The sequence below is a fragment of the Daktulosphaira vitifoliae genome, unplaced genomic scaffold (genome assembly GCF_025091365.1).
Source record: "Daktulosphaira vitifoliae isolate Bord-2020 unplaced genomic scaffold, ASM2509136v1 Scaffold_1, whole genome shotgun sequence".
In the NCBI taxonomy this organism is placed as follows: Eukaryota; Metazoa; Arthropoda; class Insecta; order Hemiptera; family Phylloxeridae; genus Daktulosphaira; species Daktulosphaira vitifoliae.
Window position 1 is genome coordinate 30,286,298 of NW_026099572.1, and position 15,665 is coordinate 30,301,962.

A 15,665-nucleotide genomic window follows, 5' to 3' on the forward strand; every position below is an offset into this window, starting at 1 on the left:
AATCATCCTTGACAATTTGAAAAGACGTAGACCGTGTGATAGTACCAAGCTGCACTTCCAATACGATCTGGCCTAGCGTATGAACAGGTAATTCATGAATACCTTCCAAACGAAACGAATTTGTTTCGTCGACTATCAAATGTTTTTGAAGAGCGTTTAACTTTATAATATTTATGTCAGAGCCCGTGTCCAGTAAAAGCTTAGCAGATTGAGTTACACATTGAGGTATTTTAAGGGTGACGTGTCCTTTTTCTACCTGGGCTTTGAAGTAGTAAACTCGTGCAGTTGAACTTTCTTGAAGTTGCCCTACGGAGCGCCCTCCGTTACGACTTGTTTGCTGCTCGCTGCGTGCTGCTGGTTGCGATGTTGTTGATAGTTGATTCTTCTTTTCATTGGCAATTTTTCTTTTGCGACATTCTTGAATACTGTGTCCGGGATTTTTGCAATAAGCGCAAGTCACTAAAACTTGAGCTGAACCCGCTGGTGGGTATGTACTTGAAGTAGGATATCGAAAACTTTGTTGTTTCGATCTCTGATAACGGTCTTGATCAGATGCGGAGGCTCGGCACTGCTTGGCGAGATGGTTCCGTCGACCACATTTATAACACAGTCGATCGACTAAACCATTATGGCGTCCTCTGTCGGAGCGGTTCAGTTCCATTGTTGAGCGAGATGTAGCAGCCCCGCGGTTATTAACTAATTTCTGAGTTTCTCTAGACGACTGTTGAATTAGTTCTTCTTCTAAGGCACATGACACAGTCATTTGGAGTGTAGATGGAGCTAACGATTTTAATAAAATTCGCATCGATTGAGGAAGTCCTTCTATGAATGATGTCCGGACTTGATTATGTATTAGCTGTTCGATGTCTGCTATTGATTGATATGTGCCTTGGCTCAACGTAGCATCCACTAAGTCATGCATAAGTTTTTCTGTCCGATCGGCGTACGACTGCACTCCTTCGTTGAGCTGTAGTCTTAACGTTGATAGTTGAGCTTGAAGATGTGACACAGACCATTTTGTTTCGATCGTAGTATCTAATATTTCTTGGAGTTCGCTGAACTGAGTAATTTTCTTATATCGAATCATTCGTAGTGCTCGTCCAGTTAATCGAGTCAAAATACCTTGCATTAAATCTGCGGTATCACTTGGATGTATCATCCTAAGAGCAAAACGACATGCTTGTTGAAAACCAAAATTTCCTTCTGATGCTTCGCCATCAAAAATTGGTATGACACGTAAAGCTTGATCGATACTAATGTATTGTTTTTCCTTGCTTGGTCCTGAGACTTCGTATTTAAGTAAATCATTACTAGCAGTTGCCATGATTTTGCGTGGAAACGGTGCTGGTGATTGAAACAGTGGTGTTTGAGCTATGAGTGATATAGTAGGTTCAGGGTTTTCTGTGTGTAGGTCGTTCGCTAACGACAGTGAAGGCGGACCTTTCTTTGAACGATTCGCGTCGAGATACTCGCGAGCTTTAAGTAAAAGAGCGGCGGAACGCGTAAGAGTGCCTTGGGTTTTCGCGACGGAATCTGTTGCCCGACCGATAGGCGTATTACGTGCGGTTCTCGGTGGTTCGTAAAGTTCTCCGCTAGAATTATCACTATCTGGTGATTCAGTATCTTGCGACGACATGTATCAACATAATTGATAAAAGAAATAATGAAGATGGACAGAAAACGTGTAAAAGAATTAAAAATAACGAAAGGAGAATAATAGGATTGTATAGATTACCAATAGAGCTGACTTACCAAATCAATCTCTATCCCTGTTAAATCAAATAAAAGCAAAAACAAAAATTTTAAAAAAAAAACTTTCAGTAACAGCACCCAAATATATATAAATATTTTTTTTTTTTTGTATAATTAGATTTTAATGTTCCAAAGTGTATTATTATTCTATTTTATCTTTGTTTTACTGTATAAATTGTACTAATTGTAAAAAAAAAAACCATAATAGGAAACCAACATTAACTGTTTTGCTGTTCCCTTCCCCCTTAAAAAAAATAATTTGATCCCAGAAAAATTATTTGTTATTATATAAAACTTAATTATTTTAAATTAATGTATAGTTTTGGTCGGTTGGATATAATAGTGCTTTTCTGATAATAATTATAATAAAAAAAAATGAATTATTAAAATTAAATTTAAATTAATAACCATAAAATTAAACTATATGTTCATCTTTATTAATATACAAAGGCGCATATAAGTAAAGAGAAAAATCGCATAGAATTATAAAAAAAAAAGAAATACTGTGTTAATGTTGTACTAAATTATTATGACTTATAGTGTATTTTAAATCAAGAACTAAATTAGTTTGTATAAAATTAATAAGTACTAAGAATTCAAATAAAGGAATAAAATTTAAATTAATTATTCTTATACATGAGTTGAAAAAGAAAAACTTTGAATTGAAATATATCAATTATTCCGACCTTACTATTAAGCACATTTTTTTTTTTTTTAAAATTCTAAAACAAAACAATATGTAAGGTTACTTACAGTACGGGATACATAATTGCGATGGATAGCAAAAACAATGTTGTTGAAGTTGAATGAATTGGATTAACGAAGAATAACTGCATGGCTTAGCTTTTGAAATGATGAGTGAGTGAATGAAAACATCTCCTTCAATTGAAATAACTCCCTTGAAATGACACAGTGAATGAAATGATTTCCTTGAGTTGAAATAGTGAATGAAAATAATCTTCTTTTGAACGTAGCAAAAAAAAATTAATAATAAAATAAACACTTCTTGTTTATTTGCCTTCTTGTTGTTGTTGATGATTAAAACGCTGGTAATGATTAGTGGCGATGACGGCCGGATCAGCTGGTCTTCTCCGGACAGTGATAAAATCACACAGTAGTCTGACGATAACAATGGTGTTTCATAAATTTAAAAAAAATTTCTTGATAGAGCGCGTACCCACAGCGTATGGGTGTGGCTACTATATTCTAGAGTGCGCGTTATCCACGGTTTGGAATTTTTGATGAAAAATGTATACACTAGATGGCGTCAGAACCGGTTGTCGCACTTGTAAAATTTCTGACAGTTAACCAGAGGCGGATGCGTGTATATGGTGCTACCAGTTGGCGGCCTTGATTGACGAATACGATACAGCCAGAAACGCCGATTCAAGGAATGTGCGACGTTAGCACAAACCCGCCCTTGTGTCACTATCGGATTTACTTTTCGAAATATTGAAGTTTTATATATTTAAAAAAAAAAAAATTAACACGATATACACAAAAAGTAAAAATAAAAATAGTAATTAAATATTACTAGAACGCACTGGATTAATAAAATTTTTGTATAACGTACCTCGCGGACACGTGGGTATCGTGTCAACACTTACTGAAGAAACACGGAAAAATGAAGTAGAATGTTGACTGTAGTTGATTCTCCAGTAGAAAATAAATGTTGATCACACCGCTGCCACCAAATGTTGTGACCGGGTTGGTACGGTAGACAAATTGAAGAGAGAATGCGTTTGATAATTAGTTTATTATATTTAAAAATATGTTTACACTTATAATTAACTTCTCGATTTTAATTAGTTGATAATTAATATAAAAGATTCAGTGAACAAGTTAACATAAAAGATTCAGTGAGCAAATTAACATAAAAGATTCAGTGAGCAAATTAACAAAAGATTCAGTGGAGAGTCGTCCAGGTTCGACCCTATGAACTGTATGACTCTTGAACGAGTAGCTGACTCCTACTGGCGCGTCGCCTCAGGCGGCGGCGGCCGTAGGCCCAATGCATTGAAAAAGGCTGAGCAAGCATCGAATGTTCTAGAAGAACTAGATGCTTGCCTGGTAAATACTTTATACAAGACAATAGAGGCTTCCGTTCCCATGATTATTATATATATACTATTAAATTACATAATTACAATGGGGCAGCAAAAAGCCAGTTCACAACACGTATACAATATATATTATATATTGTATACGTATATAACTTCGAAATAAGAATAGTTCATTTTAGAGAATTAATCTAAACAAATTCTAAAATTTAAATCACTCTTAGAATTCCACCTCTTGCTCATTATTTCATTATGACCTTTAAACGACTGAATATTTTAAAATAATTTTTTATGTTCAGAATTGATATTCTTAATTGCTATAGTTATTAGATAGATTTATTTGTGTAAAATTATCGATTTAGTTTAATAATTATTGTTTAATTATAATAATTTTTATGAAAATTAAAACTAAAAATATAGTATAAAACTGTAAAATACAATCACGTGTAATAATTTTAATTAAGTTTATACAAGTTTTTTCAATGAATATCTTATAAACAGTATGTGATAAATACATTACAATAGTTTCAATAATTCTATAATATTTGAACTTATTTGATAAACTTTGAAAATTTAAGGAACAAATTTTTTTTTTAATCAAGAAGATAACCACAAATAAATAAAAATTATAAAACAGTTGACTAAATCGTAAGACTGATATTGAAATTCTTGATAAAAAAATAGCCGAAAATTAATTCATTGTATGAATGGGAACTATATCTTTGAATTATGGAACGATCTATTTCAATTTAGAAAATACTGTTTTTATTAAATTTAATACTTCACTTTTGCGTGTCACTTTATAGTACATCCGATAAATCCAAATCGATATCATGTTTGATTAATGATGATACGACATGAATTAAAATAATGTTGAATAATTTTAAAAACATATAAATATTAATTTATCTATGCAAATTTTAAAATAGTTTTCTAATAAAATACTAAATTATACTCTAATAAAATTATTATATTCTTTTAAATATTATATATTTTAAAAATGATTAAGAAATTTCTTTTATTTATGTTAATTATTATTTGTAATTTGTCTAAAGCCTTAACATTGTCAAGCCATCAGACAATTATCAGTGAAAGTTTTAAAGATTACATTATTAAATCTTTAAATCATATTTGTAAACAATCTGGATGGGACATGATGGGACACATACATTTTCAAAAACGTGGTTATACAATTAACAATTATTGTATAATTAAAGACCCTGTCAATCATAATAATTATTTAGAAAAACTCGAATGCATAACTAATATATTAAATTGTGAATACACTATTGTCATGGAAAATTTTAATGTTATGTTAGGAATGGTTTTAGATAAATGTCGAACGGAAAAAATAATAAGTAACATGGAACAAATTGAATATTGTATAAATGAAATATTCGATATTTTTAAGAATTTGGTAAATATGTTTTCAAATTTTTTAAATGCAGCAAAGTACATTAACCAAATAGATTTAAGAATAATAAGCTTATCATTAAATAATTCAAAATGTGTTGAAAGTGAAATTCAATTGTTTTGCAGTTATTTATCTAAGGTAGTTGAACAATATCATGTCAATATTGTTCAATTAAAAAACATTTATTATTTAAATATTTTAATACAATTGGTGGATTTCCACAAGAATGTTAAAGAAATTATATTTTATCTTTACAAGATTAGAAAAGTTTGTGGTTTACATTATGAAAGTCCAATTTCAACTAATTTACTAACTGTATATAACATAGACCAAATGGATAAATTAGTAGATGATTCCAACGATTATGTCAAAAATATTTATAATGACCTCAGTACATACTTAGCTGTAATATCTGAAAATCATTTTTCAAGTCTTGGATTTGAACAACTCCTAGGAACTAATACATTCGAGTAAGATTTTTTAATTATTGAAAAAAAAAGAAATTGAATTAGATACACATTTAAGTTTCATTCTAAGACATCTTAAAGTTATCTAAAGAACTTTTTGCAAACTTCTTATATAAAAATCCTGCACAATGGGGTCGCGGTAAGGGGGGTACGTGGCATAGTTGGGTCTAGTATAGATTATTACTAATTAAATTTTGGTGTTTAAAAAGATTCTACAATTGAAATATACAGATATGAATTAATGTTAAATGTTTACTTTAACTAAAAAATGTAATAAAATTGTCGTTAAAAAAATCCATTCAATTGAGCGTATTATAATATTTGATTATAATTGTAAAAATTCATTGTTAAATTCAGGTGAAACTATAATAATTTTATTTTATAACTTATTTAGCAACTAGTTAAAAAAAATTTTGGAATATTATAGATTAGTAGTTGCACACACAAATACAGTTAAAAAATGACTAAATTACAAAGTAAAATTATTTACTATTGTAGTTGAATACTTTTATCACATCAAATCGAATTCGACAATAAATACTTTAAAAATATTAGAAAAGAATGATTTTAATTGCTTGTATTGATAAATGTGGTTAAGCTACTTTTTATTTTTTTTTCAATTTTTAAGGGTAATATCTTCAAATAAATACAATTGTAATCATTAGACATATCTTTGAAAAAAGTAGGTTAAGTGAGGATTGGAAAATACATTGCAGCCATAAAAAAAAAAACACATAATAAAATAATATTACATGAACAAGAAATTTTTTCTCGTGAGGGGAGACTACAGTAATGGAATCCTTGATATTTATTGAAGTACTGAATATAAATGAGATAAAAATCAAATGTTTTGAACATTTTTTTTAACTTAAAAAAAATGCAAAATATCAATTGCCACAGACGGACCTTAATTAATTGAGATAAAGTAGAAGAAGGGGGGAAATAGGGTATTTATAAAATTCAATGTGAAAATTGTAATAAATATTGTAGGACATACAAATAGAAATATAGATGTCAGGTTTAAAGAACATATAAAAAACATTAAAAATCAAGATATTCATATATCTTGGTTGATTGATCATTTATTGACACAATTATTGACAAAAACTTAATATGAGGGAGACAATAGAAATTTTTGAAAATAAAAACAATATAATTAGTAAACTGTACGTAAACTGGCAAAATAATATAATATTACTTTGTGATATAATCAATATGTGATAAGATCACTAGTAGTATATAAGGAGTTTTTTCCGGTCAGGGTGTCTGTTAGGGCGCGGGCAGATAATATTAATGCGCTTATGTGACACCTATCTTTGTAGTGGACTGCATTTTTTTTTTATATAATGATAGAAAGAAAAGGAATTCGATATATAAGGAAAATAAGTGTGATTTAAAAATTTCACAGTATAATAATAATTAATTACTAATTAGATTAATAATAATGATAGCAACTGAATATAGTATTTAATATAATTTCTTACCTAAATATGTACAATTGATTAATTCACATTCATTAAACACTTGATTAATCAATCGGTGACAATACTCTTTTTAACATATTCTTTATACTTATATTACAATATTTGCCTTGTCAGCTCACCAAAATAAATTATGTCTCGACGACTTTATAATACAATAATGGTCTTGCCGGCTTACAAAAATAAATTATATCTTGTCGACTTACAAGTATAAAAGAAGAAAAAACAACACAAAAAAAGTGTTGAATAGAACTAATGAAATATAAATCGAACAGCAACGTACTTTTTTTAAATTAACAAAGATAACACCGAAAAATATAACCTAACATGATGAGAACGCGTGAGCATCGCTGCTCGCATGTTCTACCGTGCTCATAGAGCGCAGCACTACCTACCTGGGCCCTAACATGCTCCCAAGAACCCCAAGATGATGGTGAAGAAAGAAATTTCTTCTGGAGTGAGAGCTTTTAAATCACTTAGGTCGTTTGAACACGGATGTAGAGGTCTAGATTTCAAGCAAGCTTCTACTTGATTTAGAACAGTGTTCAGCTCCTCAAAGGATAAATGTGCTGATTTAATACACCGTACCAAGTGATGTTTTGCAGACTTTACCCCGGCCTCCCATAATTCGCCTAAACTTGGGGCACCGGATGTGTTACAGTACCAAGTGATCTCCTCGTCGGTCAGGATTTGTTGGACAGTTCTTCCAGTAAAGCTCTTTGCGTACAATGCCGTTAGCTCTCTATGTGCTCCCACGAAATTGTCCCTTGTCTGAATATATGTCCAAACATGTACCACGTTGTGCTATAAATCTTCTTAAAGCTGCTAAAAACGCGTCAGCGTTTAAGCTGTTGACCCATTCCAAGTGAATAGCCTTAACGGAAAAATATATTAAGACTGCAATATAAGCCTTGGTCAAAACTACTTTACGCAAACCATTACGAACGAATATAGGCCCAGTAAAGTCTACTCCACATCTGGCAAATGAACGCATCTGATTTACCCTTGCTGCGGGAAAGTCACCCATGAAGGGTTATCGAAAAGGTAGGCCTTGCTTTAAAGCATGTAATACATTTATGAACAACGCGTCTAGCCGAGCTTCTTCTGTTTAGAGACATATATTTGAGACGTGTATTGGCTAATAAACCTAATGGCCCGATGTGAAGTAACTTACGGTGAGTGTGCTCTAAAATAGCGTCCGTTATCTTGTGCCTTGTAGGTAGTAGAATGAGGTGCCTTTGAAACTCGGATACAGAAGCATATTAAAGTATACTACCTACTCTAATTAATCCCTGACTCAGAAATGGACGTAGTAACCTTAATTTGCTGTTAGTTGACACATGACGACCGCTTAATAACGCCTCAGCTCCTATGAAAATTTTTGTGATTGAACTTCATGGATTAAGACTCGTTCTGTATTAATCAAATCCTTCATCGTTAAACACCCTTTCTTTTGCTATAAAGAATTGGACTTCGCGTTATTTACGAATTTAAATAGATAGGCCGTTATTCTACGCATGTGAGACCATGTACTATAACACTTGATTACTTCTATGGGTTCATTAATCGTCAGTAATGTAAAACGAATGATCTTCTCTAATATATTTTCTGGAATGCTCATGCCACATTTTTCCTGCGGGCAATCATCTTCTTGTCGCAAAAAGATGGTCCATTCCACCACATGTCATAACAAAGTAGATCTTTAACCCTCATGCCTCTAGATGCGACATCTGCGGAATTTTTTTTGGTGTTCACGTATCACCATTGATTTGAATTCATGACTACATGTATTTGAGATACTCGATTAGCAATAAATTTCTACCTCATGCACGAGTTACCCTTGATCCAAGCGAGGGCGACCGTGGAGTCGATCCAACAATTAAATGAAAATGTACTAATAGACAGTGTAACTTCAACCTTACTTATAAGTTCTGACAACAAATGAGCAGCACAAAGTTCTAAGTGTGTAATCATTACAATCTTAAGTGGAACAAATCTTGACTTCCTACATATGGGTCATCCGAAAGCTGAAATTGTCAGACGTAGGTAACCACACCAATCCAAGAGTTTTTACAAATTCATCATCGCCAATAGAGAGGGGCGTGGTGTGGCGCGGTGGACACACTAGATGTTGACAAAACCCTAGCGTTAAGCCACGCCTGTCACCGTAGTGTACGGTTGGGTGACCATACGTGCGTTTTACGGTGGCAAAAGCACCAGGTCCCAAGTATAGAAGGTAACGGGAAACCACTGCACTTATCCCTTCCCTAGTAATATCAGTTGACCTTTGGGTATCTGGTATTCAAAACCCAAAAACGGGTAGGAATTAAAAAAAAAAAATAAAGAGTAAAAAATTAGAGGTAGTATCCATAGACTCGATGGAACTCAGCACTTCTGCTGAATTAGAACACCACTTGCGAAGATTTAGTCCAGCTGAGCTAAGTATACTAGAGACGTCTTTTATGAGGCGGGTGGCTTTCACTACGTTGTCCGCTACACTTAGGTAATCGTCGACGTAGACGTCCTTTTTGATAGAATACTCAATCTTTTCTAAATTGGGGTTTTGTTTTAATGCTTCGTTAGCAATATAGATGAGATAACGAATAGCACTAAATGATGCGCTTAAAGTGCCGTAGGTAACCGTCTGCAGCTCATAGTAATGAAGTTCAGAATCCGGAGAATCCCTCCACATAATCCACTGGTATTTTTGATCATCTGGATGCATTTTAATTTGCCTGTACATTTTTTCTGCGTCAGCAGTGACGGCAATAAGGTGCATGCAAAAACGTAGAACTATGGAAAAAAGATCTTCTTGTACCGTAGCGCCAATCATGAGAATGTCATTGAGAGAAGTCGTATAGCAAATCCATCAAATACTACTCGAACTTTGGTTGTTAAACTGCATGATTTAACAACTGGGTGGTGAGGAAGTTAGTACGACTCCTATGGCAGATTTGAATCTAATGAAACACTTTTCATGTGGCTCTTTTCAGAACCACATATTTGTTTATGAAGTCTTTATAGTCCTTGGCGAGCTCAGGGTTTTGCGCAAAACTTTTTTCCAAATTGAAGAATCTGCTTTTGGCCATAAACAACGAGTCACCGAGCACTAAGGGAGGCTGCTTGAGTAGGAGGCGAACCACCACGCGGCCTTCCCTGTTTCTGATCGTGATTCGCTGAAAATGTGACTCACATGCTTGAGCGTATTCAGACGTTGAGGTTTTTAACATGAAGCTTGTGGAGTTTGTCACAAATGGTTGTTTATTGTCAACCGAGCAGTTAAAAATTTTTGGAAGTCTAGTCCAAGCACGATTCCCGAAAATATCCACCCCAACATGGGGTACGGTGAACATTGGCATCAGAGGAAACTTGGTGACGCTCACATCCCAAAACCTCAAAAAACACTCTGCTCCTAAAAGTAAGTCAATGGGCCCCAGCGTGGAAAACTGTGGATCGGCAAGTTCGTTCTGTACATTCTCTGGTAGATTAGATTTGCTATGTTACGAGGGTCTAGCGGAAAGTAATGTCTCCACCCCTCTCAATCCCGTTATAATGGTCGTATCGAAATGAAACAGGTCTCAAAAGAAAGAGTAAAGTATATTGAACAAGGTACACTATTTATTTTTCAACATAGTCCTTTCAATCCATTTCCATGAAATCCATTTGTCATATGCGTGCATGAAGACAGGCTCTTGTTGTCGTATACAGTCTTCAATAAAATCCTGAACTTCACCGTCTGTCTCAAAGTGGTGTCCCCTGAGGTCTTCCTTTAACTTGGGGAATAAATAGGAGTCGGAAGGAGCGAGATCCGAGCTGTATGTAGGGTGTGGTATGATGTCAAAATTCAGGTCGTCAATTTTGGCGTTTTAAAAAAAAATTATAAAATATCACATTTTTTGGGGATTTACTCCATTTAAAGGAAAAAATTCATTATAATCTACGAGTAATTCAGTCGATTATGGTAAATAGATCATCCTGTACACAAAATCTAAAAGAATGATTACAAATAAAAAATATGGTTTGTAATAATCCTTTCCATTCTTATATAAATTTTTATATATTTTAATAATGAAACTTCAAAATACACTAAATGTATTATGATAAATCATTTTCTACTAGAGCATTACTAGAATTTGTTTTACTTTCAGGTTTATACATTGTACAAGTGACGTGTATAAGACTAAAGATGGTATAAAATTAATTAAAACTTTAATAACTCATGATGGCTGGAAATTTTGGAAACATATAGCTATAAAAATTAAAATGACTAATTGGAAAAGAAAACGTTTTGACGAATTAATTGTTCCAGTGAATTTGGAAAATTATAAATTCATACGAGCTTATACTACTCAAATTTTAAGGTGTCGCTATATTGAAATATTTGAGTTCTTTAATGATATGTTAAATAAAATAATCAAATTTTGTCAATTTAATAATAAAAAAAGCTGTGCAATAACAATTTTTAATATTTTAATAAAATCTGATGAAATGTTTAAAAATATGCTTTTTGCTTTGATAACACTAAGATATATGACAATTCGTAAACTAAAACGCAATGTCGTATCAAGTATAGAGTTACAAATGGAATTTTTTAGAAATTTTATTTTTGACATGAGAAGAAAATATCAATCGCCAAGTGAATTCGTTAGCCAAGAATATAATTATTATGAAGCAACAGAATTTCTCAATGACATTAACATATTTACACAAGAATTATCAAATAAAAATATTGATACAATGCGTTTTTCTAAGGTGTATTGTGAATTTGAAGAATATTCTGATTTGGATAATTTTATGACAATCATTGAAAAATTAATTAAGATTGATACTGTATCCGATTACTTCAATAATTATCAAGCCATATATGAAATTTTCAGTGAGTTTATGGAGAAAATTAACAAAGAAAATTATGAGAATTTAGGTTTTAATAAAATACCTAAAAAATAATCTGGTTTTTTTTAGTAGTATTAAATAGTTTGTCAGAAAATTTTTATTTATCTGTTATTATTTTAAATATATGAATTAACTAATTATTATTTTCTGATTGACTTAATATAATTAAATGATATAAAAAACTTGTTAAATTACTAAAATAATATATATGTATTATTATCATAAATTCTGAAATCGATCAATAGATTATTATTAAATATTAATGGAACGAACCAAAACAAACAGACCAAATCAAATTATGTAACAATTACATTATAATTGTAATTAAACCTATTAATTAAATTTTAATATTAATTGAATGTTTTTCGCTTCGATGAGAAGCTGAGAAGGTATTAATTTTACTATGATCAGAAATCGTAATTAATCGAAGAAATTACAAAATTGAAAAATATTCCCTCGTTTCTTGTAAATGGGGGTAATATCCAAAAAAATTTTAAATTTCAAAATCGTTAATTTTTGACATTTTTTCAAATTAATACTGCCAAAACTTTTTAAACATGACCAATATAATAATTTTTTTTTATAGATACATGAGGTATTTATTTATCCTTTTGTGTGGTTTTTTAATAATTTTGACCCTTTACCTGCTCATAGATTGAATTTTAAATGACAACTTATTCACGAAAACATCATTTTTATAACTTAAATTTTGATACTTTTATGGAAATACCAACACTTTTATACATTTATATATGTGTATATATATTAGGGTGGTCCTTATTTTTTTTTTTCGAAATTTGATCGAGCCACCCTCTAAATTTGTTCAAAACTATAAACAAATGGTTCATACTTAATTTCGTTAATTTTGGTCAACCCTAAGCCGTGCCTAAAGAGGGTTGAAAACTCGGTAATAAGAGTAGTTTTTCAATTATTGTGGATTATCTCAAGAACTATGACACTTACGTAAACGTTTATAAGAAAAAAATTGTAGATATGAATATTTTAAATAATAAAGTTCATTACTAAAAAAGTCGTAAGTCAAGTATTTACCTCGTAAAAGTTAAAAGTTCAAACATTTTTTAAAAAAGGTGTTTTCAGTTTTTTGCGATTAAATCCTAAAGTATTAACTATAGAAAAAAATAACTTATTGTAAAATGTTTTTAAAATTAAATTTACAATAATATTTTTTTAAATTATTTTTCTCATAAAACGACTCATTCTATCACAAAATAACAAAAACTCGGTTTTATACTAGAATAAATTTCAAATTGACAAAATAATAAATTATTTTCGCTTATATATGTCAACGAGGTAATCCTCTCATCAGTATTCTCATTGTGTAATGTTTAAAAAAAAAGTAGGTTTTTATTTTTAATCTTATTGTATAGGTATCAAAACGTGTTTTATTTTATCAAACTTTTTAGGTATCATTATTGATTTAGAATCTTAAATGTTTCACTATCTGTTTTTAAAAATTATCAAAATCATATAAAATTAATACATTTTGTGTAACCTATTGTTAGATAACACCTGTTGATAATTCTTCGATAATAGGTTTGATTGTAACCAATAAGTAAAATAATACCACAGACTATATGAAAACAGATAGTTCACTTAGCCGAGAACAATAGAAAAAAAAATCAAGCTCTCTGATTGAGCAGAAGACAAAGCAGTAGAGACTGTTGTACAATTTCATATTATTGTACAAATATTTTACAATAATATTGTACAATTCCTCTATCAGTTACAAAAATTATCAATGATATTGGAATTAGTGACACTATTGCATTTTAAATACTTGAACGATAATTAATTATAACTGTTCGCATACTTATTTTGTTTAAATAACATTTAGTCTTAATAAAAATGTTTGTTTTTTAAATATTGTCTGACATTATGAATATTGTGTTTAATTTGTATAAAAGTTGACATTTTGTGTAGTTTATTATTTTATAAATTTTTTGTCAACGTTTAGTTAGTTTTACCTATAATATATGAAGCTGTAATTTTTTGTAAAACTGTTAATAGTATTACATTTTTTATAAAATTTGAATTATTTTAGATATAATAAATAATAATATAAATTATATAATAAATTTTATATTTTTATTATTATTATTATTGTTAGCCATTTTTTGGCCAAATTATAGCCATTTTCACCGTGAAGACAAAATAAAGTCCGAAATTTTTTTTTCCCAAAATAAAGTATATTACATTAGCTTTAATTTAATATATATATAAGAGCGTCAGTATTTCCGGAACACTTTCAAAAGTTAAGTTGAAAAAGTTAATTTTTTGTGAAAAAGTTGTCATTTTGAATTCCCCACTGTGGGCTGGTAAAGGGTTAAATTTATAAAAAAATATACCAAATAATAGGTAAAGACATCAAACATCTATATAAAATTTTCATTTTTGAAAAAGTTATGGTAGTGTTAAGAAAAAAATTTCGAAAATTAGAGATTTTTAAATTTGTAATTTTTCTGGAAGTTTCCCCCATTTACGTTGAATGAGGGAAATTTTTTCAATTTTTGAGGATAATGTCTTCGATTAGATACGATTTGTGATCTTTTGACGTATCATTGAAAGAAATCGGTTCGGTGAGAGCTGAAAAAAACAAGGTAACAGACACACAAAAAATAAATAAATTAAAGAAACACACATCATAGTAAAATTAATACCTTCTCAGCTTTGTATCGAAGATAAAAAATACTGACCACTAAATATTGTAGGTACTGCATCATGACCAGCCGATTTTTTGTAGTCTTTTTCAAAAACATTTTATCGTAAAAGTGATCCGCGCAAACTACTAGATTATTTTTTTTTGGATAAAGTCTCTGCCAAATGATTAGTTTGACAATTATTCATCCATAGTTTCAAACGATCGTTTTCTTTAGGATAAGAAAAAAAGCTTTTATCCATGAAGGAATATGTACTTGGACAAAACTTTACTGAGCATCGCATACTGGTGAGGTAGTGAGATATTTTGAAAGAAAGCACCAAATATAACACGAAATAAGATACATGTGATCATTGACAACATTAACAATAACAATTGTTACTGCTCAAGTTAAATTTAAGTAGTTAATAATTTACATTATAAAAACTGATAATTATTTAATTTTCATGACTAATTTAGGGATTTTGAGTCATAAATAAGGGATTATGGGTTTAATACCTTAATTTAATGATGTATTAAAATAATTTATGTCAATAATTATGTTTATATACGGAATTTCATAATATTTATGCTACAGAAGATTTAATAATGAAATAAATTAAAATAATTTTTGCGCTCATACATATGGTTGCACTGATTTCACTTCTCCAATCAAAAAACCGTTTTGTTCAAAATCAAGCTCTCTGATTGGACAGAAGACAAAGCAGTAGAGACTGTTGCACAATTTCATATTATTGTGCAAATATTTTACAATAATATTGTACAATTCCTCTATCAGTTACAAAAATTATCAATGATATTTTAAATACTTTAACAATAATTAATTATAACTGTTCGTATACTTATTTTAGCTTCGATGCGAAGCTGAGAAGGTATTGGTTTTACTAAGATGTGTTTTTTTTTTTTTTTTTTTTTTGTTTT

The 15,665-nt window shown here is 30.5% G+C and overlaps 1 protein-coding gene across 1 annotated transcript; it reads left to right on the plus strand.

The window, feature by feature from the left end:
- The first annotated feature begins 4,762 nt into the window (after window positions 1-4,762).
- LOC126894039 (uncharacterized) lies at window positions 4,763-12,130 on the plus strand. Its single transcript, XM_050664678.1, has 2 exons — window positions 4,763-5,696; window positions 11,323-12,130. The coding sequence occupies exons 1-2, from the start codon at window positions 4,813-4,815 to the stop codon at window positions 12,119-12,121; spliced, it is 1,683 nt and encodes a 560-aa protein (XP_050520635.1). The 5' UTR covers window positions 4,763-4,812; the 3' UTR covers window positions 12,122-12,130.
- Window positions 12,131-15,665: the final 3,535 nt, after the last annotated feature.